This window comes from Zootoca vivipara, chromosome 2, assembly GCF_963506605.1.
Source record: "Zootoca vivipara chromosome 2, rZooViv1.1, whole genome shotgun sequence".
In the NCBI taxonomy this organism is placed as follows: Eukaryota; Metazoa; Chordata; class Lepidosauria; order Squamata; family Lacertidae; genus Zootoca; species Zootoca vivipara.
The window spans coordinates 92,395,669-92,419,536 of NC_083277.1; the positions used below are offsets into that span (position 1 = coordinate 92,395,669).

Below are 23,868 nucleotides of genomic sequence, written 5' to 3' on the forward strand. Positions count from 1 at the left end.
GTTAAGACAAATATTGTAATTAGATATCAAGCACTGCACTCCTGCCTCTTTGAAAAGGCAACACACTTCACTTAGTAAAATACACAGTAGGACCTGAAGGCATATCAACCCTACTCACATATATCTACGGTGTTTAAACCCAGTTTAATTATCTTTGGTGTCTTCAAAGGGAATTGTAGTTTGGTATAGATGCTGCCAAAATTCTGTGACAGAGCCATAGTTCTTGGACATAACTACAGCTCTTAGCACAAAGGGAATCCTGTGATCTCCAGATGTTGCCAAACTGCAACTCCCATTGCCCCTAAGCTTTGGCCATGCTGGCTGGGGCTCATGGGAACTGAAGTCCAGCAACACCTGTAGGCCCACCAGTTCTCCATCCCTGACTGAAGGCCATGATTCTTATCCTTTTTTTTTTTTAAAAAAACCAATCTTCCCTTTGTGATAGCATAAAAATCCCCCACCCCTTCTTCAAACTTAGCTCCCCTAGTTATTTTATTTGAATTTTCAAAAGTGCTGAAATATTGCAACTTTGATTTATAAATAGTATCTTTGGCTTCCTCCCAAAGAATCTTGAACTCACAGGCCTACAATTTCCGACACCCTCAAGAAACTATTTACAAGGGGGAACTACAATAAACGGTAAAGGGCCCCTGACCATCAGGTCCAGTCGTGTCCGACTCTATAGGCCGAGGGAGCCGGCGTTTGTCCACAGACAGCTTCCGGGTCATGTGGCCAGCATGACAAAGCTGCTTCTGGAGAACCAGAGCAGTGCACGGAAACGCCATTTACCTTCCCGCCCTATTTATCTCCTTGTACTTTGATGTGCTTTCAAACTGCTAGGTGGGCAGGAGCTGGGACCAAGCAACGGGAGCTCACCCCGTTGCAGGGATTTGAACCGCCGACCTTCTGATCAGCAAGCCCTAGACTCTGTGGTTTAACCCAATATTGAAATACAAAAGTATGAAGTGTGTTATTTGGGAAGGCAGCTTATTACATGACCAGCAAGTCATCACTAGTGCACAGGTAGCTCGGAATTATCTCACAAGCAGTGTGGCATATGATATACGAAGCATAGCAGCTTGTCATGCATGGTGGGGTTAATTGGTTGCATGTTTATTTGTGCTGTTCATGAAAATAGCAGTTATGGATGGAAGAATAGCAGTGGGGAACTAGCCATGCTAAGTGTGGGTGTTTCTTAAGCATTTAAAAGACAGGCAATGTCAGGGAGGATAGATACACAATTTATGAACTCAGTTTCCATACTTACACCACCCACATCATATTAAAATGACCACCTTTTTTTCCCCCAGAACCTCCTCTAATTCATCTTCATCTTCAGCTAGGTAAGTCTTCATCAAAGCACTCCTGTTTTTGCACATTAGGTATTGATTATTCTGGGAAGTACGTTGAAACAAGACAAAATGTGCAGCTTGGAAGGAGCTCTTGGCAAAACGTCTACTCTTGGGGCCCCGTCTTATGCCAGTGGCTTTTCTCTGATGTACCTGGATAACAGCCCCCAGAAGTTACCGTGTAAAATTCCCACAAAGCCTCCAATAGAGTGATGCTCTGGGGAATTGTGGGAAATTTAAACGGCAACTCCTGGACCCAGACACTTTTTTCAATGGAGTGCATGGATGTTGTGTCAGCAGTACTTCCTAATAATTGGCTTTGCGAGGTTCGATTGAGTCGTAAATTTTGCAATGTTTTTACATATTTCCAAGCATGAAATGCTTTCGTAAGCAAACTCCCAACAGCAAACGCCACTTGGCTGAGACATTTCATCAGGTGGCATTTACTGACTTTGTACAAATAACAGATTGGTAAGCTAGCATACTTGTATAATGGGCATTGGCTATACACCCCTTGTTCTACCACAAATACCGATAATATATAATTTAGAATGTCCACTGTATGGCAACAAAAGTTAAAAAGATGAGTGAGAAAATCAGGCGGGTAAAATAAAGCCCTTCCTCCACAAGGAGTATCGTATTATCCCACACGACTGATTCAGAGTCATCCTGGCATTCTTCTAGGGAGAGATGTTTCCTGATCTGTTGCAATTCTGCATTAATATGTTTCAGAAACACCAAACTCTCTTCGGCATGGCACTTTTCTGACAAGGATAATCTGCCTGCCTGCTGGCTCCCTTTGGGCAGCCCGTCTCCTGCATGAAAGAAAATGAAGACTGCATATGTTAACATGTTAAGAAAATCCTATGTAGGAACAGACGTTGTTTGAGAATTAAAAATGGAGAGTTAAAAAACTACCGGCTGTTTTGATTCTAAATTCTGGCATTTGGATCACCTGTCGAAGCAACCTAATAGATGCAGAAGGCCATCCAGAGGGCCATATCTCAATTCTGGATATATCCAGAAGGCCATATCTCAATTCTTGGACAATGGATCCAACCACATGTTCTTACCTTACCTCTTTCATCAGAGTAATGAGGACAGCCTGATGCTTCAAGTCCATTTCTTACATTAAAAAGGTAAAGGGGCCCCTGACCATCAGGTCCAGTCGTGTCAGACTCTGGGGTTGCAGTGCTCATCTCGCTCTATAGGCCGAGGGAGCCAGTGTTTGTCCGCAGACAGCTTCCGGGTCATGTGGCCAGCATGACAAGCTGCTTCTGGCGAACCAGAGCAGCGCACGGAAACGCCGTTTACCTTCCCGCCGGAGCGGTCCCAATTTATCTACTTGCACTTTGATGTGCTTTCGAACTGCTAGGTGGGCAGGAGCTGGGACCGAGCAACGGGAGCTCACCCCATTGCAGGGATTCGAACCGCCGACCTTCTGATCAGCAAGCCCTAGACTCTGTGGTTTAACCCACAGCGCCACCTGGGTCCCTATTTCTTACATTACACAGAAACAAAGTCAGCCTTGTTCTAGCTGTACATTCAGGAGGGGCTGGACATTGTCTCCATGACTTTATGCCATGAAGTGACCCATACATTAGCTATATAAAAAAACTAACTAAATAAACAGCCAATTATTTATGTCCTCCTGAAAATGTACTGTGAAAAAGTTCTGGATTTTTTTTTTAAAAAAGCACTGGATTATAGTGCTTGACATTTGCCCCCTTCTCCCTCTTTTATCAATCTTTTCCATTATGTAAGAAAAAGAAAAAGAAAACATTTTGGAAAGTGCTTACCTAAATCAGCCACAGGCTTCTCGGATTGCTTTTTCTTCTTTCTCAGAATTATATTCATAAATTTATTCCCCGTGAAAGGTGGGGAATCTGGTTTCTTCTGTTTAAGATAGAGTACGAAAGCATTCTCCAGGATACCAAAGACCATAAATACAAACATCCCGGTGAAAAACATGGCTGTGTTGGAGAAGAAATGGATGGTAAATATTTGGCCCTTCAGGGGACTGTTCTTTTAAGCTAGAGTGGGAGGGGCCTGGCAGGAAGCAGAAAAGAAATGGGGAGTGTTGTGGCACTGAGAAGAGATGCTGTAGGAACCACAAAAGTAACATGTGGGTTGCTGGTTTGGTGCTCCTGTGTCTGTAGATGCTTTGTCTGCGATGGGATGTGTGTATGGTAAAGATGTTGGTTGTTTTTGGGTGAGCTTGAGATAAGTTGAGTGGGAATTAGGTCTAACTCCATAACTCCAAAGGAATGTGGGGGAGGGGTAGTGATGGAGCCTGCGATAGTGACAATGGGTGATGGTTCTTCTCCCCACCAGATTTTTCGGGCATCTGATCACCAGTGTAACTACAGCGGCAAATGGGCCAGATTGCTTGCAGAAACTTGTAGAAGCTCTAGTTCTCCTTTATGAGAATTAAATGTTCCAAAACTCACACACTTGGTAGATTATAGAAGGTATAAAACAGGCATCCCCAAACTCGGCCCTCCAGCTGTTTTGGGACTACAGTTCCCATCATCCCTGACCACTGGTCCTGTTAGCTAGGGATGATGGGAGTTGTAGTCGCAAAAACAGCTGGAGGGCTGAGTTTGGGAATGCCTGGTATAAAATAAGGATAAATCTAAAAAATACACCAAAGCATTGAAACACAAAACCGAGTCATCTTGCCCTCTTTGGCTAGCATGGAATCCTTCTCTCTGAAATGCATAATACAGTAGTGAAATAGAGATTTCCATGGCCAATCAAATAGAGTCATCATTAAAAAGACTACATCTCTCTTCCTGTCTTGCTCCTGCAAAGGAACCCATGGGACAAGACGGGTTAGTTGTTGCAGCACCACGGAGAGTTCCTAGGGGGATAAGTTGCTCAATCTGGAGTTGGAACTGGACTGAGGCCTCTACCATCAGTCCACAACTCTTATATGATCAACTGCCTTTTGGAAATCCAGACTCCCTTAAAGGGCCACCTTCTAGCCTGAAAATGGACATTGCTCTTGGGTCCCATGGCCTCCCACTTGGTGTGATTCCTGTGCTGTTCGACTGTGCCATGTACTGGGGTTCCTCAGGCCTAAGTGGAGACACCTGTCCCATCTCTGATTCTGTGGACCCTGGCTTCTATAAATCCTGGTGCTGTGGCAGATATTAAAGCAGCTCTGGCCACCTGTTCCTTTGTCCTACCTTTTCCTTGAAGGAGTGCCAGCTTCCAATCCACAGAACACTGAGGATTTAACTCAGTTGGGATTCACTCCTAACTCCTGGGAGTAAGTCATATTGACTTCAATAGGACTTACTTTTGGCTGGGCATGGTTAGACTTATGCTGTTGTGCTGTGCACACCTTTGCCGAAGATGCATAACACACTGCAGGCCTTTGCTGCAGTTCACAATCGGTAGGAAGGTGTTACTGTCAATGTTGAACTAAAAGCTACTATAGCAGGCATCCCCAAACTTCGGCCCTCCAGATGTTTTGGACTACAATTCCCATCATCCCTGACCCCTGGTCCTGTTAGCTAGGGATCATGGGAGTTGTAGGCCAAAACATCTGGAGGGTCGCAGTTTGGGGATGCCTGTACTATAGCATAGTGGCTGCAAAACAGGATGTCTTCCCTAGGACAAATCTATCAGGGTGGCGAGCTAAACTCCCTCATTCTTTGCCCCACACCTGAGATATATGGATAATAATACCGAGATACCTTGCAGAGCTGTTGTAAGATCCGCAAGTTCATGTCATTGAAGTGCTTTAAAATGTACTAAACAAACGCTAAGGAGTATCTTTATGCTAGTTCTGTACAATGCTAGGTAATTACGATTCACAAAATAATATCACCACGCCAGCTAAAAATCAGTTACTGACTCAAGGACCCACTTGCTGGGCCACAATGTAAATAGGTCCAATGAATGCAACCAAAACTATTTGACAGCCCCTAAAACTGTTCAAAGGCTGCCAGTGCTGAATAATCCGTGCAGTAAAAGGTGGTTACCTATGACTGGTGGATCATCTGATGTTGCTGGTAGCATATCATTCAGAATCAATGACAAGAGTGAGACTTGCAGGATCAGCGTCACTTTGAAAGCAATCTTTTCTCCAGGGGAAGCAAGCGCGTAAGAAATAGCCATATCCAGCAAGAACAGAGTAAAAGTTGGCAGGATCAGAACCAACACATACAAAATGGATTGCCTCTTCATCGAAACCTGTCCCCCCCAAAAGGACCAAACGAGAATGAAGATTACAGCAAAGAATGGTACTATCCTTTCAGTCTCATTAATAGCATCAATTTGCCCATAGTCCTTATTCTTAGCAGCCTAAGAGTGGGTGAGACCATTATTTTCCCTCTTCCTAAAATGTTTCATGGAAAGTGTGGGATAACACTGTCTTTGACACAATGACATCCAACCTGCCCACAAACTAACTAAATAAACAGGTCATCTGGAAGCACCCAAGTTGTGTTTGCTTCTGCAACACATCTACTAACCCAACACATGCTTACTTCTTCAACGATCTTGCTAGATAAATGTGCATAGGATTGCAACCTCAGGATGCTATTCTGCTTGTATTGATGCAGCTTGAACGATTCCTTAAAATCAAAGTGTCCATCATCAACATATTGCAAAGGGCAATTGATTTATCTTTTTGAAAACGAGCCAATAATGGTTGGTTGGCATCCGTCTGTCTCAGGAGACAGTAAAGGATGTGCCTTTGGGGAGTGAAGTCAAACCGCTGGAGAGATCAATATGGGAGAGACATGTTTGCTTGCAGCTGGGGCAGATGAAGGCATCCAGCTGTGCTGCCGCAGATGCACCATGGCGTTTCTTCTCTCTGGGTTCCTCCCAGCAGTCATTCCTTCTCTGGTCACTGCTGTGGATACATGACCTGACTGCTTGTCTCCAGGCTCTGCAGTTGTCTGGATGGGGTTCCTACATGGTGGGGCTGATGTTGCCAGCCTTCATCTTTGTAACACAGAGTTGGTCGGCCAATGGGCTTTGTGCCCGAAGCCAGCTCCCCATAAAGCACGTCCTTGGGGGGGGGGTCCTGCCATATTCCATCCCGTGGACATGACCACGCTGCCCACATAGATGTGACAGAGAAAGGAGTGTAGACATGCTAGGAATGTGGGCTTGCAAGAGCACATCTTTGCTTGAGACTCTGTCCTGTCATGTGTGGCTCAAAATCTTCCTGACGCAGTGCATGTGGAAGACATTGAGGCAACACCCCTGATGCCCATGACTCACTTCCATAAAGCAGTGCGCTCAACACACAAGCCTGGCAGACCTTCATCTTGGTAAATTTACTACCCTAAAAATTTAAGCAGCATGTCTGAAATTTTGCTTAAGCATAAAAACGAACACAAGTTTTGTCTTCAGCATAAAACCAAACACTCTATATACAGTGGTACCTCGGTTTAAGTACACAATTGGTTCCGGAAGTCTGTACTTAACCTGAAGCGTACTTAACCTGAAGTGAACTTTCCCACTGAAAGTAATGGAAAGTGGATTAATCCATTCCAGATGGGTCCACAGAGTACTTAACCTGAAGCGTACTTAACCTGAAGCGAACTTTCCCATTAAAAGTAATGGAAAGTGGATTAATCCGTTCCAGACGGGTCCGCGGAGTACTCAACTTGAAGCATACTTAACCCAAGGTATGGGTGTAATTGGTTCTGGAAGTCCGTACTTAATGTGAAGCGTACTTAACCTGAAGCGAACTTTCCCACTGAAAGTAATGGAAAGTGGATTAATCCACTCCAGACGGGTCCGCGGGGTACTTAAACTGAAAGTACTCAAACCGAAGCGTACTTAAACTGAGGTATGACTGTATAGGGATATCTTTCAGTGTTCCCATGTTTTATAAATGTATTATAAACTAAATACCTCATAAGTGACAGTACTAATGTTGGTTGTTTCATATGGCATCATGTTCTCTATGACCCTCAGTTCCTCAAACTTCCACTCTCCACCACTCAAGTAAGATTTGTGACTATCTTGATTTGCCTTCATGGAAGATTTAGAGCTCTTCATCAGTAGTTCTTTCGCTAGATTCAGCAGGAGGCAAATGATATAGAAGGTTTTGTTATTATTATTATTTCTGATTTTTTACTTTATTAATAAATGACAAAAATTACAGAAAAATGTTAAAATTTGAAAAAGCAAAAGCATTACATCGTACATTTCATTATTCATTATAGATAAATCAGTTCTATTCCGAATGCACATAAATAGATCATTTTAGTAGTGATATTTGTGAGCCCTCTTAGGTCTTCCTTTTGAGGTTGTGCCATAACTGTTCCATCTTGTCCCACAGCTTGCTCAGCATGTGAATTAAGCCCCAATGTGGCATCACACAAACACATGGTCAGCCTCCAATGGGAGCAACTCCGAATTAATTTTGAGAGAAAACTTTGACCTGGGAGCATTGGCAGGGGGAGCAAACATACAAGAAAGAGTGATAATAGGGAGAGAGTGAAGAAAGATGTGGAAAACAGGGAACATAGGGCACATTTGGAAAGGCACAAGCTGAGTGTACAGTGTTGACTGCCTCGTGAAGGGCAGATAAGAAATATGTACAGTAGTAAGTGAATAATAATGGTTTGTGCCCCGTGCTAGTCTTACTCTATATAGACCCATTGAAATTAATGGGCATGGCTAACACAGGTCGATTATTTCAACGGGTCTACTCTGAGTAGGTCTTAGTTGGATGCAACCTAATCTTATCTTTCTATATAATAAGAATGTAAGGCTATCACCATGCAGCAGTTTTCATGGCCACCAATAGGCAGCCATGCAAACTGCAGGTGGATATACCAGGCAAGCAGAGTGAGAGAGCAGTGCGAGATATGGGTAGAGTGATCAGGCCACAAAGGAGCAGGAAGGACAGTTCCACCCCACATTCCACCTCTGATTCCACTGCCATTGACAGTGGGGAGGACAAAGGGGGGCAAAGGTCTCTCCAACATCTACCCCACCCCAAAGTTTCTGCTATGATTGTTCAGAGAAGGAGAGAAAAATGCCTGCAATTTGAAATGCATGGGTTTCTCCTTCACACAACAACAGCTATGCTAATCCTGTTGTCATCACTGTTGTTGGGGTGAAGAGGAAAGTCTTTTTGCCCTTTGTAGTGGTGGTGGGGTTGATGAGTTGCAAAGGGAGAGATTTGTAAAAGTATAAAGGGAAGGGTGGGGTAAACTGTGGGAGAATTGGGAGATTTAGGAAGCTGTGAGAGACGTGGGGGTTTGGGAGTTAAGAGGGGATGGGTGTTGGGAGGCTGTGGGAATTCGGGAGTTGTGTAAATGTTTGACAAGGGGTGGTAGGTCTGGCAGGCTTGGCAAGGAAGACATAGGTGGGAAAGGGGTGAATAGTGAAGGTTGAAGAGTGAGCATATGGGGTACCAATTGGGAGTGTGCACTCAAAAGTACATGGATGGAGAGATAGAATCAAACGATCATGACAGTTCAAAGAAATACAGCTGTGCTTGGCTGTGTTACCTGAATATATTGTGGTCATGGTTAAGTTGCATTTTTGTTCATCGAAAGGAAATGCATGGACGTCCAGACTGCAGGATGAAGTGAGTCGGCAGGTTTGAAGCATATGAATGTAGCCATTGGATGTTACAAATGCCATAGGGCTGCGTGTGAACTTGTCTTCATCGGCCCTAAAGATACGGTTATCGTAAGGGAAGCTTAGCATTTTGTACATATTAGACAACCTGCATTAGCAGGGCATGTGGCAAGAGATGATCCAGGCCAGTGGGGTGGTAGTGTGGAGACCCTACCATTTTGAAAGACCAAGGGGAAAGCCACCTACGCAATGGATGGATGATCTGAAACTAACAGCAGGGTTTGTGTGGATGCAGCAAGCAAACAGCAGAGAATTCTGGGGACAACTTGAAGAGGTGTACTTCAAAAGATGGATGTGAGATGCAGAAGGAGAAGGAGACTCCTGCACTGAAACCCTCTTTGTCAATACAACCAAACAAACATACATACAGAGATTGACTGCATGTACAGTATTATATAATAATAGAGTATAAAATATAACCAAAGGGTGTCATCAAAATACTTATACTATACAAATAAGACATTAATACTTTCACGTATAAGCAATGTCACCTTATAGGAAAGCCCAGGTGGATTCTGTAATTTTTAAATTTTCCAACCAAAGCATTTCCAATATTTTGCAATATTCAGCAGCTGTCACAAAAATGTCTGGGGATCGGAATAGTAATGATAATGTTAGATCACATCACTTCTCTCAGTGGTGAGATCTTCCAGGTGTGTGGCCCTTACCTGCTTTATTTTCCTCCAGAAGCAGGCTTGTGGCATTTTCGTAATATCTGTTTATTTACAAATAGCACAGCTGAAATCCTCCAAACTCCACCACTCCCACACCAGGTCTCGAGAGAGAGGTGGTCAGCACTTCCAAAACGCTGTTGAGTTACAGAGCCCAAACTCCACTCACTGTGTCCCCCTTAGCACCCCGCCCCCCCATCACTCAGAAACTGCCTATTGCTATTTTCACAGACACCTAAATTATATCATCCTTAGCTAGAGGTGGGGGAAGAAAGGCAGAGCAAAAATAAAAACTTTAAATCCTGATGCTTGGATTCAGTTTCAAACAACTGGGAATAATGAACTTAAGGTATGTTATTTAATTATCCAAGTACTGTAAAATAATAATAATAATAATCATCATCATCATACCCCACCTAAACCATTTAAGAATTTAAGCCAGTAAAACCAAGTATTTCAAGCAATCTACCACAGCATTTGTAGGTTTGTGTCTATTTTGCATGATAGATTGGCGGTTGGGGAAGATTATATTTCATTTCGCTCAATGCCAAGGAAACCCAAGGTAACCTAGACTCAGCCAGACAATGCAAAATCCACAAGCTCTTGGCTTAGTCCTGGCAATGCTGCCCCGCATTTCTGCTCATCCTGTACCCCAGTGCTGCTAAACGTCTGGCTAACATGGGAGGCAGCCTTCTCGAAGCCTGGGCATGGAAATTGTAATGTGGTTTCAGGGCAACCCTGCGAATTTGCCCTCAAAATGCAGTTTGAAAAAGCATTCAACATTGAATAAAAGCAGCATTACCGTTCCTCTATGTAAATGTCTGGGGTCCAAAATAGTTTCACAGGAAGAGTGATATTTGTAATGTTACAGAAATCCAAGGGATCCCATGAGACGAAATCATTCTTCCAGCTCTAGCGGAAGGAAAAATTATATTAGTGTTTTGTTTTTTATCTCCTCTAGGTTCTCATGGGAGGATGGATTTGTTTGCTATTTACAGAGAAGAAAGAGGACCTTACCACCAAAAGCCAGAAATAGAATGTGGTCGCCTGCAATTTTTCTTGCTGCAAAGAAGCAAAAGGGTAAAGATTAATGTATTCTCTTCTTCCTGCCCTAGAAAATTAAGACAGATAGTAGCACTACCAGAGGGTGGGAGGGAGATGGATGGCCCTCTTTTAAAATTCCTGGTCCCCTGCTGGCTGCTCTGCTGGTGGCCCTGCCAGTCTCACACAGCTAGAATTGCAGCTACTAATCTAGCATATGAGTGTTTTGTAATTCTACCCCAACAATTATCCCCCTGCTCCAACTTCCCTTCCCTTTCTTTCCCCCCTCCTCAGTATTTGTGCTTAGTCTTATCACTGGAGACCAGACATGTAATGATTATTCCCTCTTACCACTGAAAGGATGGACACCAGGGTGAAGTCTAGATGAACTTCTAAGGATTCTTCCCAGTTTCTCTTGGGTATGGTGTATGAGAAGAGATCCTTATTGGAAGAGATGTTCAGATGCTCGGCCACATCGTGGTACCCACAAATCTGTTTCTGGGTGCCTTCTGGAATAGGAGCAAAATGAGAAGATGAATGTGTCAGTATGGTACGATTCAAAAGTCTGTGTTCTAGGCAGAGTCCCATGGTATTCTTCCTCTCCTCTCGCTTTGCTGTCTACCATCATTTCGAAAGCCAGTGAACTCGAGAAATTACTGTCCTTCATTCCAACATCCATCCTACCTTCCATCCATCATGTCTTTTAGTTGATTTGTCAGCTAGTAGAGCAGGATGGAAGAGAAGAAATGCTCTTACCTGGCACCCAGGACAGAAGAAAACTCATCATAACAGCTCTCCACATTCTCTGAGAGTAGGTCCAAATGCTTCTTAATAGTAGAATCAAAAATGTCCTAGGCTGCTAGGTTTACCGAATAGAAGAGCAGCAACATTTCTTGTGTGAAATGGAAACCTCCCGTGGCTGTGGGGTAATGTAGTTCACATCTCTGGTTTTGAATGTCATTTCCATGCCTTTGCTCCTAACTTTATCAACTCTGACCATCTGCCCATGCCTCCCTGTTGGCCTGAAGTGGATATAAATCCCCTAAAACATTTTCTTTCACTTCATCTTGATCTTTGTGTTTAATTAAAGATATGGTTACCCATTAGTGTCCATTACTTCTTCCCCTTTGTGGTCCGGACATTGCTTTCCAGATAATTATGTTCTTTTGATGCACTCTTTGCAAATATTGTTATGACAAATATGGTAATTAGTCATCAGGCACCATGCACCTGCCTCTTTGAAAATGCAAAGCACTTATCTTGATGAAATGCAGAATAGAACCTGTGGGTATGTCAACCCTGGCCACATATATCCATTTCATCTCAGCATGGCCAAACTCTATGACAGATCCTTTGCGTACTCCATAAAACTACAGTTTATGGGGAGCCTGTGACCCTCCAAATGTTGCTGGACTGCAACTCCCATTATCCCTAAGCATTGGCCATGCTGCCTGGGGCTAATGGGAATTGAAGTACAACAATATCTGCAGGGCTACTGGTACTCACGCCACTCTTGGTTTAAGGTCATGCGTCTCATCCTTTTAAAACACATTCCCCCTTCTAGATTACTGTACATAAAAATCCCAACTCCTCTCATTATTTTATTTGAATTTTCAAGAGGATTGAAATACTGTATCATTACTTTTAATTATAAGCCTGTACTACTATTACTACTATTACTAATTTTATTAGTTATACCCCGCCCGTCTGGCTGGGTTTCCCCAGCCACTCTAGGCGGCTTACAACACATAAAAAATTGTAGAAAACATTAGACATTAAAAATACAGGATTGCCTTCAGATGTCTTCTAAAGTCAGATAGTTGTTTATTTCCTTGACACCTGATGGGAGGGTGTTCCACAGGGAGGGCGCCACTACCAAGAAGGCCCTCTGCCTGGTTCCCTGTAATCTCACTTCTCGCAGTGAGGGAACCAGCAGAAGACCCTCGGAGGAGGAACTCAGTGTCTGGGCTGAATGATGGGGGTGGAGACGCTCCTTCAGGTATACTGGGCTGAGGCTGTTTAAAGCCCTGAACAGCCTTGGTCCAGTATACCTGAAGGAGTGTCTCCACCCCCATCATTCAGCCCAGACACTGAGGTCCTGAATTGTGCTCAGAAATCTACTGGAAGCCAGGATTGTTGTTATATGATCTCTTGTAGTATGTCAGGTATATTGTTGTCATGTGGCTTTCCTGACTCAGTACTACACTCCAACTTTGGAAGATGATCTGAGTCCAGGACCTGAGGTTAGCATCCATTTGGAAACTTCCTGGAATCTGGGTTTATAGGCGATAGTGGAGATCAGCCGCTGAGAGATGCTTTAGCACAACTGAGTATAAGGAAGGAAAAAAGAGGGGTTTGGGCAGGGGAGGACCTTTGGTTTAAAGAGTCAGTCCACTGTCACTGCAATGCTTCATTCTGCCAAATGTCTGTCAAGACTTTCCCCTACTACTGTTTCCTGGTACAGATCTTTTTCTGAATTGCAATGCGATATTTAACCATATCCTTCCTTCTTTCCTTCCTTCCTTCGTTTCTTCCACTGCTGGTGGATGGCAATGCATTGACTTGTGTACAATTGTATATTTCAGTCTAGTCAACTGCAAGACATTGGCATGTAATACAAAGTACATCTTTAAAAAGGAAAGGAAAGCAGTTGCTGCCACTCTATGGAAGGTATATGGAAAAGTGTGGGGTGGTTCCTGGCCCTGAGGAGCTCGGCATGGTTGCTGTTGTGACGTGGGGTTTGTGATTTCAGCTCTCTTGACAAAACATGCTGGAGACAGTTCTCTAGTAACAGCTCTTTATTAAAGTGAACAAGACTGACTGTGAGGGCAGGAAGGCTACATTTATAGGGACAGGGGACTGGCTAGGAAGGGATACATTTTGGAGGGAACAATATCAGGCAATCACAGTGCTGCCTTTTGGAGGGAACCAATAAGACAGAGGATCCAAATACAGCAGCTTAAATGAACCAATAGTAGCTGTACCCTCTGGAACCAAAAGGCAGTTACTTTATCCTAATGCAAATACAGACAATAATAATACAGATATAAAATCCTTTGACTCAATACACAACACCCCTCCCCCCCTAGTGAGCACAGCAGACGTAATCCCTCAGGTACTGTGGGGTCCTACAACTTCTACCTGATCTCCTGCCAACAGGTGTTGCAGGTTCTGGATTGGGTGTTACCTGTGGTGGAGGGGCTGCTATAGGGGTTTCGTCAGGAACAGATGGAGTCCCAGACACCCCAGGGTCCCCTACCTGTACCTCGTCATCCTGAGGACTAGCAGACCCTGGTTCATTTGCTGAAGCCCCTGGTGACTGCACCTCTGGGCCATCTTCACTCTGGTCTTGCAGCTGTGCGTCATTAGCCAGGGATGAATTATCTGACTCCTCCCTGCTGAGTGCCCGGCGCCTCAGCTGATCTATATGTCTCTTCCAAACTTGCCCATTTTCCAAGGTCACATAATAGGACACAGGTCCACTAGCCCGGGTGATCACACCGGCCACCCACCGCGGACCTCGTGAATAGTTCCTCACCCAGACCAGATCTTCAGGGGCGAGATACCTTGTTGTGTCAGTTTCATCCTGGGGGGTTGCTCTTGAATTACGGTTTGGCATTTTATCTGGGTGGACATAATCCAGCACCGTTACCAGTCTTCTACCTAAGAGCAGCTCGGCTGGCGACTTGCCCGTCGCAGTACACGGCGTCGCATGCTGCAAAAATAACATTCGTGCAATGCGAGCCGACCAGTTACCCTCCATTAAGCGCGCAATGGATTCTTTGGCTGTTCGTACCATGCGCTCAGCCTGCCCATTGGAGGATGGGTGAAAGGGCGCGGATGTGACCCCTCTTATGAAGTTATCAGCCAAGAATGCCCTGAATTCTTGGGATACAAAAGCTGCCCCATTATCTGATACAATGGTCTCAGGTAACCCGTGGGTTGCAAACAGCTGCCTCAACACCTTGATTACGGCAGCTGATGCCATGCTAGGGACCATCGCCACTTCTAACCATTTGGAATATGCATCAACGATAACCAAAAAGACCTTCCCTTGGAATGGCCCAGCAAAATCTATGTGCAGCCGGCTCCAGGGAGTCCTGGACTGCTCCCACCAGTGGACTGGTGCTCTGGCCACTTCTGGCCGCACCTCTTGGCATGCCTTGCATGTTCGTACCCATTGTTCTATGTTCTGGTCCATTCCAGGCCACCACACATAACATCGGGCTAGCGACTTCATCCTGACCATTCCTGGGTGTCCCATGTGAAGCGTCTCAAGAACCCTGTTTCTCAGTGGTGCTGGGATGATCACCCTATCTCCCCATAGGAGACAACCCTTATGCATGGACAATTCGTGCTGCCTTGTCGCATAAGGCCTGAATTTTTCTTCATGCGGACCACCTGGCCACCCCCTCCCCACCCAAGTGAGCACACGGGAGAGAACAGCATCTTTCCTCGTTTTCTCAGCTATATCAGTAGCTGTTACAGGAGCCCCCGGAAGTGTTTCTAGCATCATAATGTGCTCCGCCGGAGCAGGATCCTCATTGCTCCCGCCAGGAAGGGGCAATCGACTCAGCGCATCAGCGTGGCACAACTGTTTCCCCGGCACATGGGTCAAGGTGTACTGGAACCCATTCAGGAATATTGACCAACGCAACATTCTGGGGGAGAGAATTTGTGGCGTTTGTTTGTTTGGGTTGAACAACCCTAACAGTGGTTTGTGGTCCGTTTCAATGGAGAAATGGCGACCGTACAAATAATCATAGAACTTTTTGATTCCTGACACAATTGCTAGTGCCTCTTTATCAATTTGAGCATAGTTGCGCTCCGTGGGTGACAACGTACGTGAATAGAAAGAGATGGGCTTTTCCGACCCATCCGGTTCCCTATGACTCAGCACAGCCCCCAGGCCGTATTGAGAGGCATCACATGCCAGGACCAGCGGCTTCGACTCATCATAATGAGCAAGGACGCTCCTGCTACTCAGCATTTCTCGCAAGGAGTCAAAAGCCTTCTGCTGCTCCCGCCCCCATCGCCACACAGTCTTTTTCTGCAAAAGTCTATGTAATGGTTCAGCTACCGAAGCTTTCTGGGGTAAGAATGAATGATAAAAGTTAATAAGTCCCAGGAATGACTGCAACTCCGTCTTGTTCTGTGGTCGTGGTGCCTCGATGATGGCCTTAATCTTAGCATCTGTGGGGTGGATGCCTGATGCATCAATTTTAAACCCCAAGAAATCCACAGTTGGCACCCCAAAACTGCATTTTTCTTTTTTCAGTTGCAACCCCACCTCCTTGAACTTGAGCAACACTGCACGGACACGCGCAACCAGTTCCTGTGGGTCTTTTCCAGCAATCAAAACGTCATCAAAAAATGGCAAGACCCCCGGCAGACCCCTTAACAGGCGTTCCATGAGCCCTTGAAAAATCCCTGGGGCCACACAAACTCCGAACTGTAATCTGTTAACTCTGAACGCCCCTTTATGTGTGACAATAGTCTGTGCTTCCGCTGATTGTGGGGTTACTGGCAGCTGTTGGTAAGCTTGTGCCAGGTCAATTTTGGCGAACACCTTGCCCCCAGCCAGTTTAGCCAACAGATGTGATACGACTGGAATGGGGTATGAGTTTCCCCTGAGTGCCTTATTGATAGTACATTTGTAATCTGCACATATCCTGACTTCCCCATTTGCTTTAAGGGGCGTGACGATTGGAGTCTCCCACTTAGCAGAGTCCACGGGTGAGAGAACTCCCTGCTTGACCAATTTATCCAGCTCTGCCTCGATCTTGGGTTGCAGTGCAAATGGCACTCGCCTTGGTTTGAGTCGGATTGGGGCCACCCCGGGGTCCAACTCAAAGTCAACTGGGGGCCCTTTATAACAACCCAGTTTTCCATTAAAGAGACCAGCAAATTCCTTGCATAATGCCTCGCTCATCTCAGGGCAGGTTTGGATTGAATTTAGCCCTGAGATACTCAGTCCCAGGGCGGGGAACCAGTCAGTGCCCAGGAGACTGGGGCGACTGCCCTTCGCAATCACCAGTTTGAGTACAGCCTGTTTGTCCCGGAACTGTACTCTCACGGCACACATTCCCATAACATGGATGCGGCCTGCTGAGTACGACTGCAAGGTTGCCGGGAAGGGCTCCAGAGGGGGCAACTTACCCCTGGGGAAGAATGTCTTCGCAGTCTGGTCCGACACGATGGTGAATGCAGATCCGGAGTCCACCTCCATGTCGCACTGCTGACCCTCAATCTTCACCTTGACGTGTGCCTTGCCTTGCGCTGGAAACTGCACGGCCCTCCCGTTGATCTCCGTTACGTAGTGGCAGTCCTTTAGAAAACGAGGTGCTGTGGGCGGTCTGCGATGCTCCAGTCTAGGTGCTCCTGTCGCTCCCGACGCCGCCGATCTACAGACCCTGGCGATGTGACCCGTCTTTCCGCACGTCCGGCACATAGCATCCCTGAAACGACAACTCTTCCGCTCATGGTTTCCGCCACAACCTGGGCAACTGCCTCGGCGATCTTTGTGCACTGTGCAGGCTTGACGCACCAACTCAACCCCACGGACTGGGCTCTGGCTCGGAGTAGCCTCTAGCTCGTCCATGGCATGCGCAACTTCTATCTGTGGCTTAGTGGCCTTGCGACTGGCATCAAGCTCCTCTCTTTCATAATTCTCCGTGGCGGTGGCCTCCTTCAAGGCTGAAGCAAGGGTAACCTCTTCTTTAGCCACGATGCGTCTTCTGGCTTTCTTGCTGCTCAGACCACCAATAAACCGATCCAGGAGAGTCTCTTCCAGATTTTGGAAGCCGCAGTGCTGAGCGAGCTTCCGGAGTTCAGCCAGAAATGCGGATACAGACTCCCCAGCATGCTGCTGCCTCTTATGGAACTCCATCCGCCGGGCCATCTTGGTCTCAGTAGGCGCCAAGTGGCTTGTTAGGCAGGCAAGAATATCTTTGAGAGATGTCTCACTCAGCTTCGCTGGAGCAAGTAATGCCTTGGCCAGCTTGAAGGTCTCAGGCCCACAGTAGCTCAGGAATGTGGCCCTTCTTTTGCTGGCATCGGTGATCCCTTGAGCCACTGCAAAGAACTCGAAGCGTTCGACGTAGTCTTCCCAGGTGTGGGGCTCTGATGGCTGGAAGGGCTCCAATACCCTTGGACTCTCCATTGTCCTAGCGGGCAGGGTCGTCTTCTCAGCTGGCCAGTGAGTCTTGTTCTCAGCTGCAATCCGGACTCTGAGGCAGGGTTGTGTTTAACCGCTCCTCAGCATTCCGGATCCCATCCTCGTCGCCAGTTGTTGTGACGTGGGGTTTGTGATTTCAGCTCTCTTGACAAAACATGCTGGAGACAGTTCTCTAGTAACAGCTCTTTATTAAAGTGAACAAGACTGACTGTGAGGGCAGGAAGGCTACATTTATAGGGACAGGGGACTGGCTAGGAAGGGATACATTTTGGAGGGAACAATATCAGGCAATCACAGTGCTGCCTTTTGGAGGGAACCAATAAGACAGAGGATCCAAATACAGCAGCTTAAATGAACCAATAGTAGCTGTACCCTCTGGAACCAAAAGGCAGTTACTTTATCCTAATGCAAATACAGACAATAATAATACAGATATAAAATCCTTTGACTCAATACACAACAGTTGCTATATTACAATATAAAAGAATGGATCTTATATGTTGGTTGAAAAATAAAACATTTGCAAACACGTGGTGTTGCTTCTTTTGTATACTGTGACGTAAAGTTTTTATATGAAGCTTGCCCCACCTCTTTAGAAAGGGGAGATGAGTCCTGAACGATGTTAAGATCTCTGCTGCCCTAAGAAAACCTAAAAAGCAAAGTTTCTATAATTCTTCCCCACCCCAGATGGGACTCGAACCCACAATCCCTGGCTTAGGAGGCCAGTGCCTTATCCATTAGGCCACTGGGGCTATATGCTGTAAATTGGTTCATTATTTCCTTCATCTCACAGAGCAACTGTGTAATAAATTCTACCTTCGTTTGCTTATGTGATGAGCAGAATTAGTTTTCAGAGTTGTAGTCCTTCGCAGGCGCTCTGCATTCATTTCAGCCTACAAGAGAGGAAGGCGATTTGGGCAAACAGACCTGCGGGAAAAGCGGTTTTAAAAATATAGAAAGCTGGCAGTCACTGATCCACTGTACCTGAAAGTCTTTTTAAAGGTAAAGGTAAAGGGGCCCCTGACCCTTTTTAGTGCTCTGTAAATATGGAACTCGCGCCATCCGCGACTGTGTATCATTTTCTGTTTTTTCTGCATAAAACTGATTGGACGATAGGATTAAGAACACGGGTGCAGAGCAGCTCGCTTTCGGGATGGGACTGGGGAGCACATCGAACTAATTAAATCCAGTTAGATGTTTCGTCTGATATTTATTGGTCATATATCTCGAGATTATTATTGAACCGCTAAAACGTATCGACCACGAAGGGACTCGAACCCTCAATCTTCTGATCCGAAGTCAGACGCCTTATCCATTAGGCCACGCGGTCACTTGCAGACACGGAGCGGTATTGGTAAACAGAAGGTATAAAGCAGGAGGTAGACTGTTGCTTTTTAGAAGTTAAACTTCAAGTTTCTGAGACGACGGTTTGCTTTTAATGTCCGTGCCATCTTCCGCTGTTTATTGCTGCCCTCCATTTTCCCTTCCGCATTGCCTGGGGTTGAAACTCTCCCAGCTCGAGCGAGTTTCTTGCTGCAGGTTTTAATGGTTTAACCAGGAAACTTGACTTTTTGGGGGTCATCTGTTTCTTCTCCTTCTTCTGCAGGCAGTTAGCTGCTTAACATCTGAACCAGGGTGTAAAAACGTAGTAAAGAAAGGGAGTACTTGTGCACACCAACGGAAAGTGGCCCCCCATCACGTTTAAGCAAGCAAGAAAGCAAGAAAGCAAGCAAGAAAGAGAGAGAATCCCGGGAGAAGAGAAGCAGTGGAAGATCTGAAAGGTCTCTCATTAGAAATCAACTGCCCCGTTCGTGAAATTATTCATTTATGGGCATTTTCAGTTTGTGATTGTGCGAAGGGTCCCCAAGCTGAATGCTGCGGCGTTGATCCCCCTGCTCCACTTTAATGCGCTGTGCCTCTGAGCATGTACATTTCGTCCCACGTGGCCTTGAGCATTGGATCGATAGATTTCAGCCCTGCTGCTACTAACCTCTTTTACTAGTGTCAGCAGTTTAGAATTCTGAAAAGCCGCGGTGTTCACTTAATTTTTAAAGGGCGAGGCGATCTATTATCGGACAGCTTTTGTTATTCCTTTCCTCGTTTATAAGCGCGTTGTCCCAAGCCGGGCAGGTGGAAGAAACCAGCGCCCGGGCTCTATCCAGGCGCACACACGATGCGCGGTGAAATTAATTCGGCTATTACAGAGTTAAGTAAGAACGTAGACGCTTTTTTTCCAGCAAGCCCCAGTGGCCTAATGGATAAGGCACTGGCCTCCTAAGCCAGGGATTGTGGGTTCGAGTCCCATCTGGGGTGAATTTGTTTTTTTCATCTCCTTTCCCTCCCAATTCACTTTGGTGGTTCTAATTAAATCTATCTTGTTCCTCCCTTACATTTAATTCATCTCATTTTTAAAATTATTCCTTTTTTCATCATTACCATGGTTTAATGCCCACAGGAATAAACAGGCCAGCCTTTACTGTGCTTTAACCAGGGTTGGCCCACCTACGAGGCAAGTTGGGGTGACTGCCTCAGGTAGCAGGATCCACTGGGCCAGCAGATCCCAATGTTGATCTTTCTTCCCCCTTGTTCCTGATTAGATCTTCCCTCAACCCTTCTTCCATGGTGGGGAGAGGTACACCATTTTGGGGTCCGCCTCTGGTTTCAAAATGTCTTGGGCCAACCCTGGGCTTACTTAACACTCTTTAGTCCATCACTGCTACCGTCTTTCCCCTTTTTTAAGACACCGTCTTATAACTTTTTTTCCTCAAAAAAACACAGGGTGGCTTACTTTCGGTGGGATGTCTTATTTTTTTTATTACCGGTACAGTTTTTACAGCTCAGGGCGCTGGCTCAGGGCGCTGCTCGGTTCTCTTGAGTGCTCGGCGCTGCAGCAGCCACTGGTTCCGGGTGGCGGGGCAGCAGGCATCCTAGGCCGGGCCAGGCAGAGGCCGCTGGCTCAGGCGCTCCGCCTGCCGCTGCAGGGCGCTCCAAGCTCCTTGGCCAGGCCAGGCAAGGAAGAAGCAGTGAGCCCAGCGGTGGCGACAAGCACAGAAGCGGCAGGGCGGTGATGGACGAGAAGGCGGAGCGCGGGGATGCAGCCAGCAAGGCGGGAGCGCGATCAGCTGTTAAGCGGAGCTCTTGGAGCGCCACTTCAGAGCTGATCGCGCTCCTGCAGTGCCAGCTGCATGGAGTGACTCTGTGAGTGGAGGTGCCTGTGGGGGTTGGTTTCCGCGGAGCGGAAGTATGGCTTATTTTGGGGGTATGTCTTATATTTCTCAAATGCTTAAAAACCCTGCCATGGCTTACTTTCTGACTACGTATTAAAAAAGGGGAAACAGGGTACATGTCTCTGTTAGAAACATAAACTGGAAGGTGGCCTTGGGCCTGCCTAAAATTATATGCAGAGGGCAGATCAGGGAGTGCCTGGAAGCAGCGCCATTCCCAACAGATTATGTGGACATCTGAAACAGGTAGAATTCAGTCAGGTGCTTAGATGTTTTGGAAGCTTTGATCCCATAGATGCTGGGCAAAGTTCAAGGTGCTGCAAAATTTCTAAAGCAGTTCATCCATGTGAACCATAATTTCTATGTGGGGCAATATACAGGTGAAACTCAGAAAACTAGAATATCGTCGGAAAGTGCATTTATTTCAGTAATGCAACTTATTATTATGTTATTTTTCTTTTAATTTTTACAAATGCTTTCTTTTGGAAATTCCACAGTAATAAAACAAATAGTTACGATAATACAAAAATAAACATCGCTATTACATTTCATTGATTACATTGCATTTATAATTGACCCGCCTAACGACAAATAATTACAATTACAACAAATAAAATCTTGACATATTTTGCTTTGCATGTCATGCATCTATCTCATATATTGGTTTCACCTTTTAAGTTGCATTACTGAAATAAATGCACTTTTCGACGATATTCTAATTTTCCGAGTTTCACCTGTACGTACCACAGATCAGAGTAGACCCCAAGCAGTTGGATGCCAACCTATAGGTCTCTAATAGAGCAATCTTATGCATGTTTACTCAGAAGTAAATCCTATTGAATTCAATAGGGATTAGCCCCAGGTAAACTGGGGTCAGGATTGTAGCCCAAGGAATCCTGGGAACTCTAGTTTGTTAAGGGTGCGGAGAGTTGTGAGGACCCTGTTTCCCTCTAGGAACTACAGTTCTCGGAATGCTTTAACAATCAGTCCTTCTTCCCCGGGGAACTCTGGGAATTGTAGCTGTGTTAAGAGGAACTGGGGTGTCATTAAAAACTCTTAGCAGCCTTAACAAACTACAATTCCCAGAATTATTGGGGGAAAGGCATGACTGTTTGCTGTGGTATGATATAAATGTATACTGCAGATGGGGTCTTAGGTATTATACGCAGTACATCTCCCAATTAATATATTGTGTATTCCAGAAGAATTTCTATCATATCAGAATTTTAAAAGCCTATTTTTAACCAGCCAGTGATGTGAACAGCAGTGAATGTTCAAAATAATGTTCCTCTACCTCTCATGTTCTAAATAAGTAGCCTGCTTCTTCCTCGTGACAACTGTTAATTTAAAAATAAAATTACTGTAAAAATGCTGCATTGTGATTTTATAGCAACAAAATGACAAGCAACCTTTTCCTTAAATCCATAGTGCCCTCTTGTGGCAATCAGAGATAACTCAAATTTGGCTTTAGAAAAGAGGAACACGTGGCCTTTTCAAAGTACTGTTGAGACAGAAAAGTATTGATACTTCCAGAAAATGCATGGAGGAGGAATTGTATTCTCTATTATTTAAAACAATGGTTTTCAAGAAGTATGGAACAGATGTCTTTCATGGAAATAAATTTTGCCTCAGGAAAAAGCAGTTTCAGAAAGTAATTCAGGAGAAAACAGCAAGGAAATGCCTAGTCTCTCACTTTTAACTTGATTATAGAATAAACCACCTGTAAAAATGCTATCATTTAAGTTGGCAACCTGCAGTGTGGTGGCTAAGAAACATCTCTGGTTCCCAAGATACTAGATCAGAGGTACGAGCAAGAAGAGACAAGATTCTTTCCACTCCCAATTTTATTTCCTTCCATGTTCTCTCTACCATTTATTTCCACTTCTTCCAGAACTCTCATCATCCCTGACTATTGGCACTGCTGGTTGGAACTGATGGGAGATGGGAGTTCTGTAACATCAGGAGGGCTGCAGATTCCCCACCCCTGTTCTAGAAGCAGTAGAATTGTTGCTCGGTAACTCCCTGCATTCTCTTCTCTCCCATACCTAGCAGGAAACATACAAAGCTATGGGGCATGAACAGGGAAACAACAGGGTCTTCAGAGAGGTGCAGCTCGTTCATTCTTGTGCGAGGCCCCATTGCTGCAAGTCTTCCAACAACGTACATCCAATTTAATGTCAAAAGAGCTGCATTATAATTCATACAGCTGCCTGGGAAACGAGGTAGCTCCCAATGTTTGGGCTATCTAGCCCCAGCAGTAGCAACATCTAAGGCAAGAGAACGGGATATACTCCATAATCATTGGCCACAAAGGGATTGTAAAAGCACTACTGCCCCCCCTTAAAGTATCACTAAATTTCAGCTGCTTTGTATGCCTGTTGTCAGGTAGAAAATTGGGGTATAAATATTTCAAATATTTATGTGCACATAAATATGAACAAGTTTAGGATGGGTGAGAATAGATTGCATAAGAAAGCAGGGGTAGCAAACAAACATGGTACAGTACAGCCGACCTGGAAATAGTCTAAAAATGTTTAAGACTCATGGTTAGAAGAGCTGTTCATTTAAAAGCTAACTGCTACAGCAGAGCTTTCCAAACTTGACATGTTGGTGACAGCTTTTTAGACACGCATCATTTTGTGACAACAGTATTTCAGTTTTACCACCAAATCAGGAGGTTAAACTAGCCCCTTTCCAGCATTGCATGACACACCTACACACTGCAGCCGACACACTAACGTGTCACAACACACAGTTTGGAAAACTCTGTGCTACAGTCAAGA

General features: G+C 45.3%; 2 protein-coding genes and 3 non-coding genes across 5 annotated transcripts; 1 reads left to right on the forward strand and 4 right to left on the reverse strand.

The window, feature by feature from the left end:
• Nucleotides 1-1,895: 1,895 nt before the first annotated feature.
• Nucleotides 1,896-12,212, reverse strand: LOC118076363 (5-hydroxytryptamine receptor 3A-like). Its single transcript, XM_060271052.1, has 8 exons — nucleotides 12,191-12,212; nucleotides 11,036-11,193; nucleotides 10,446-10,555; nucleotides 8,840-9,006; nucleotides 7,230-7,390; nucleotides 5,342-5,552; nucleotides 3,149-3,322; nucleotides 1,896-2,164 (listed from the first exon to the last, which is right to left on the reverse strand). The coding sequence occupies exons 1-8, from the start codon at nucleotides 12,210-12,212 to the stop codon at nucleotides 1,896-1,898; spliced, it is 1,272 nt and encodes a 423-aa protein (XP_060127035.1).
• Nucleotides 12,213-13,940: 1,728 nt separating this feature from the next.
• LOC132591750 (uncharacterized protein K02A2.6-like) lies at nucleotides 13,941-17,204 on the reverse strand (the record flags this gene model as incomplete). Its single annotated transcript, XM_060271852.1, has 1 exon — nucleotides 13,941-17,204. A coding segment is annotated over exon 1 (3,195 nt), but the record flags the coding sequence as incomplete, so codon positions are not given.
• A 1,336-nt stretch (nucleotides 17,205-18,540) lies between these two features.
• TRNAR-CCU (transfer RNA arginine (anticodon CCU)) lies at nucleotides 18,541-18,613 on the reverse strand. Its single transcript has one exon. It is a non-coding gene; the product is annotated as a tRNA-Arg (tRNA).
• A 505-nt stretch (nucleotides 18,614-19,118) lies between these two features.
• On the reverse strand, nucleotides 19,119-19,191 carry TRNAR-UCG (transfer RNA arginine (anticodon UCG)). Its single transcript has one exon. It is a non-coding gene; the product is annotated as a tRNA-Arg (tRNA).
• Nucleotides 19,192-20,101: 910 nt separating this feature from the next.
• TRNAR-CCU (transfer RNA arginine (anticodon CCU)) lies at nucleotides 20,102-20,174 on the forward strand. The gene has a single exon. It is a non-coding gene; the product is annotated as a tRNA-Arg (tRNA).
• The last annotated feature ends 3,694 nt before the right edge of the window (nucleotides 20,175-23,868 follow it).

Coding starts and splice junctions, on each gene's coding strand:
- LOC118076363 (XM_060271052.1), bottom strand. CDS start 12,212: ATGACCTTAAACCAAGAGTGGC. Junction 11,194..12,190: donor GACCTTAAACCAAGAGTGGC/GTGAGTACCAGT, acceptor CTCCTATTCCAG/AAGGCACCCAGAAACAGATT. Junction 9,007..10,445: donor GACATTTACATAGAGGAACG/GTAATGCTGCTT, acceptor CCGTATCTTTAG/GGCCGATGAAGACAAGTTCA.